This window comes from Buteo buteo, chromosome 13 (assembly GCF_964188355.1).
Source record: "Buteo buteo chromosome 13, bButBut1.hap1.1, whole genome shotgun sequence".
NCBI lineage: Eukaryota > Metazoa > Chordata > Aves > Accipitriformes > Accipitridae > Buteo > Buteo buteo.
This window is the reverse complement of record NC_134183.1, coordinates 33,497,785-33,501,720: the sequence shown is the minus strand read 5'-3', so window position 1 is coordinate 33,501,720 and position 3,936 is coordinate 33,497,785. Positions and strand designations below refer to the sequence as shown.

At 64.6% G+C, this 3,936-nt stretch overlaps 1 protein-coding gene across 1 annotated transcript; it reads right to left on the bottom strand.

Moving 5' to 3' along the window:
* Window positions 1–978: 978 nt before the first annotated feature.
* FOXB1 (forkhead box B1) lies at window positions 979–1,941 on the bottom strand. The gene has a single exon (XM_075043980.1). It carries the CDS (start codon window positions 1,939–1,941, stop codon window positions 979–981), a length of 963 nt encoding a protein of 320 aa, XP_074900081.1.
* Window positions 1,942–3,936: the final 1,995 nt, after the last annotated feature.

The following is a 3,936-nucleotide window of genomic DNA, read 5'->3' as shown; positions in this document are numbered from 1 at the left end:
TGCAGTAAGCATCCACGTTACAACAGGTACTGCAAAGGGGACCCCATCTGATTTACAGTACAGCTGCAAGTTCAGTATTTACATTACGACAGGCGCTTTGTAAACAATATAGCTATGGAGTGAGTGACCGGGTGCCTTTCCGTCGGACGGCGTCCTGCTCCGCCGGCGCTCCCCACGCCCGTCCCCCGCCGGCCGCAGGCGGGGACCCGCGGCCGGCAGGGCCGCCCGCAGCCGGCAGGGCCGCCCGCCGCCCTCCCGCTCGCCCGCCGCCTCCCTTACCTGCGGGGCCCTGGCTGCCAGCGCACCGCTCCTTCTCGGGGGCGACGGAGTCCGCGGCCTTACCCCGCGGAAATCCTGCCCTTCGCGTACCGACGGGACACGCGCGGGCGGACACGCACACGCACCCACACCCACACAAAGGAGACGAGCGCTGCCCGGCGTTTCCAAGATCCAAGCGTTTGCTGCTTGGAGGCTGGAAACGTCGCTGCTCTCACGCAGCGAGACCGCAGCCGTTTCGCACTGCTTATGGTTTTCAAGATCGGTCCTATACAAACCCCTGCTCTTCCCCGGACAAAGGAAGGGCAAGAGGCATCGCCGGGCCGGGCTTGCCGGGTCCCCGGCGCACCGAAGATGCCTGAAGTACTTTTGGCAAACTAGTGATGCATATGGCAGTTCCTACCGGGCGGGGAGGGGGGGCGGGCCGGGTCGGTTCGTTTTGCCTCGGCAGGGTGGAAAACCAAGTTCGGAACCGGGGAAGAAGCCGAAGAGGCCAAGGAGGGCGAAGGCGAAGGGGCGAAGCGGAAAGGCAGCTCGCGCGAACGGCAAACCTCAGTTTCCCGCGGGGAGTTGTCTCTGCTTTCGAGGAAAAGAGGAGAGAGGAGGGAGGGAAGAGACGGAAGGAGGGCGAAGGGGAGGGAGGAGAGTTCCGAGGAAACTTCGGGAGAAGGGGGACGGCGGAGTCCGCGCGGGCGGCCCGGGTCAGTGCACCGCCACGGAGTGCAGGGCGGGCGCCGGGCTGGTGAGAGTCTCGCTGGGGGTGGCCGGGCTGCTTTGGCTGGTGGCCGTCTGCGAGGACGTGGGGCTGAGGGAGGGCGGCGAGTTCGAGAGGATGGTGGGGATGGGCGCGGGCAGGGCCGGCAGGGCCGGCACCGCGGCGGGGGTAGGCTTGATGGGGACGGGGATGGCCGGCAAAGTCTGCCCCCCATGGCAGAGCGGCTTAATGGGCACGCCGTAGGCGCCGTACTCGCTGCTGGCCACGGAGATGGGGGTGGCGGTGTCGATCATGCCGGAGCTGTACATGTGGGGCCAGCCCGTGCCAATGGAGCTGCCCACCGTAGTCAACTGGTTGGGGAGGGGGTAGGCGGCCGGCACGGGCTGCATCGTGGAAAAGGCGAGGCCGCCGGGCATCTTGTACTCTCTGGCGATGATGTTCTCGATGGCGAAGGGGTGCTTGAAGCTGGAGGGCTGGGACACGCCGAGGTTGTACGTGGACATCTGGGGCAGGTGGGTGCCGGTGGCCGCCAGGGCGCTGAGCCGCAGCTTCGCCTGCTGCTGCAGGTACTGCGCCGCGTCCGCCGGCTTGCTGGGGGCCAGGTGGTCCGACTTGACCACCTTGAAGCGCTTGCGGCGGCGCAGGAAGCTGCCGTTCTCGAACATGTCCCCGCAGCTGGGGTGCAGCGCCCAGAAGCTGCCCTTGCCCGGCTGGTCGGGGCGGCGCGGGATCTTGATGAAGCAGTCGTTGAAGGAGAGGTTGTGGCGGAGGGAGTTCTGCCAGCGCTGCGTGTTCTCCCGGTAGTACGGGAAGCGGTCCATGATGAACTTGTAGATCTCGCTCAGGGGCAGCATCTTCTCCGGGGAGCTCTGGATCGCCATGGCGGTCAGCGAGATGTAGGAGTAGGGAGGCTTCTGGTCGCTGTAAGTGTTTCTGCCCGGGCGAGGCATCTTCGCTAGGGAACCCGCGGAGATCTGCAGAAGGGCAGCGACAAGGGGGGGGGGGGGGGGTCGGGGGTGGCGGGAGAGAGTGAGTCCGAGAGGATTTGCACCGACACCCGGCCGGGGCAGCGGGTGGGTGTGGGGCCGGGCTGCAGAAAGAAGGGCACGGGGAAGGGGCACGGCGGTCCTCAGCCCTCGGGGCCGGGGGGGAGGGGGGGGAGCGGGATGGGGGCAGGGGAAACCGACCCGGAGCTCTGCGCCGCCGGCGGGGGAAAAGCAACGTGCCTTTCTCCCAGCTCCGGCCCCGCTCAGCCTGGCCTCCCCGCAGCAGCCCGCGCCCGTAAAGTTACTCTCGTGGTAGCTCTGCCTTCTGGTCTCGGCGAGGAGGAGAAGGGCACCCCCTCCCATCCCATCCCCTCCCCTCGTCTCGTCTCGTCTCGTCTCCCACCCCACTCCGTGCCAGCCGGGCATATGCCCACCTTAAAGTTGCTGGAAGTTGACAGTCCGCATCCGGGACGCAGCTGGGAGTCCGGGCTCTTTCCCACCCCGCTCCTCCGGCGTGTCTCTCGCTCCTTTCCCGGCCACTCTGCTCCGGTTTAGTCCTGAGGAGGCAGTGAGCTGGCTCGGGTTTGGGAATCTTCTTGTACACCCCTCCCTTCTCCTCCGCGGGCTGAATCAGCTTCTTTTACACCACTGGCAGCTGGACTGTAGCAGAGGCTTGTTTGCTTCTCTGCAGCCGCGATGAGCTAAGTAGTTGCCTCCATGTCCTTCCTCTAACCATCTGATAGTTTTATGTGGTGACATGAGCAGAAAAGACCCCTGTAGAGGCGCTTCATTAATGTGCCACTTCTTTGCTATCATATGACAATCGCCTTGGGAGCAGGGGGAGGGGAGCGGGGAGGAGGGGGCTGGAGAGAAAGGCATAATCTGGTTTCATTTACACCTATTTACATGGACACCTTGGGCCAATGGGAATCATTTCCATTTGAAGACAAGGCGAGGGGTGAAAAGGCTCCGCCAGCGGAATTGCAGTGCGATGGTACCCGGTGGCTGGGGGGGGCGTGGGGGGGGAAGGTATGCACTAACCTCTCTGTGGACTTTGCAGGAAGCTTAGTCTGCAATTCACACTTACAAATGGAGGTACTGAGCAGTGGGATGTTTGACATGGAAATTGCTTGGCTGTGGTATTCTGTTTGTTCTGCATTGTTATCTGATTTGTATTGTTGGCTAACTTAAGGCGAGCCTTTTTCCCTGTAACGAGAGACTTTCTCTTTGCCAAATCCTCTCTCCCCGAGCGAAGGTTCTTTCGAGGAGAGAAAAGATCGGGGCTCCTCCGTAGCCGCCCCGGGAAGTTTACTCCCCCCTCCCCAGCCCAGGCAGGACCGTTGCTCTAGTTCCGCGGACCTGTTGGTGCGAAGCCGTGGGAGTCGCCTTAAAAGACATCGCAGCGGCCGGGCTCCCGGGTCCGCGGCCGGGGCACAGCCCCCGCTGTGCTCGGTGCTGAGCTGCCCTCCGCGCCGCTGTCCTGCTCCCGGGGCCGGGGGCCGCGGCGGGCAGCGCCGGGGGGCAGCTTGCGCGCCAGCCGGCCGGCATCGGGGCGGGGGGGGGGGGGGGGGCGGTCCCGCAGAGCTGATCTGGGGTAACCGGTCCGTGTCACCGGTTACTGTGCTGAATACCGTCAAGCCGACGCCTTCTGCGGGATTCCCGTGATGTGTCTCAGGCTGTTCGCGTGCCTGCGTGCTTCTCCGTGCACATTTGTGCGTGTAGGAGCAGGCAGGCTGTGTAACACCCGAGTTGCGGCTCTCCCTGCCTCACTGTACCGCCTCCTCCCCGGGAACCGAGGCCCGATCCTGGAACCGCTGCCCAGACGAGCAGCCCCGCTGCCAGCCGTGTGTCCTGCGGGGAGGATCAGGCCCGGAAGGTCCCAGGCTTGCCCTGGCACAGGAGGGAAGTTTGTATGATGTGTATTCCCGAGGCTGCGGTGCATCCTGTCACCCTAGAGCC

Bases quoted from the DNA above. Each gene is read 5' to 3' on its own strand.
- FOXB1 (XM_075043980.1), bottom strand. From the start codon at position 1,941: ATGCCTCGCCCGGGCAGAAACACTTACAGCGACCAGAAGCCTCCCTAC.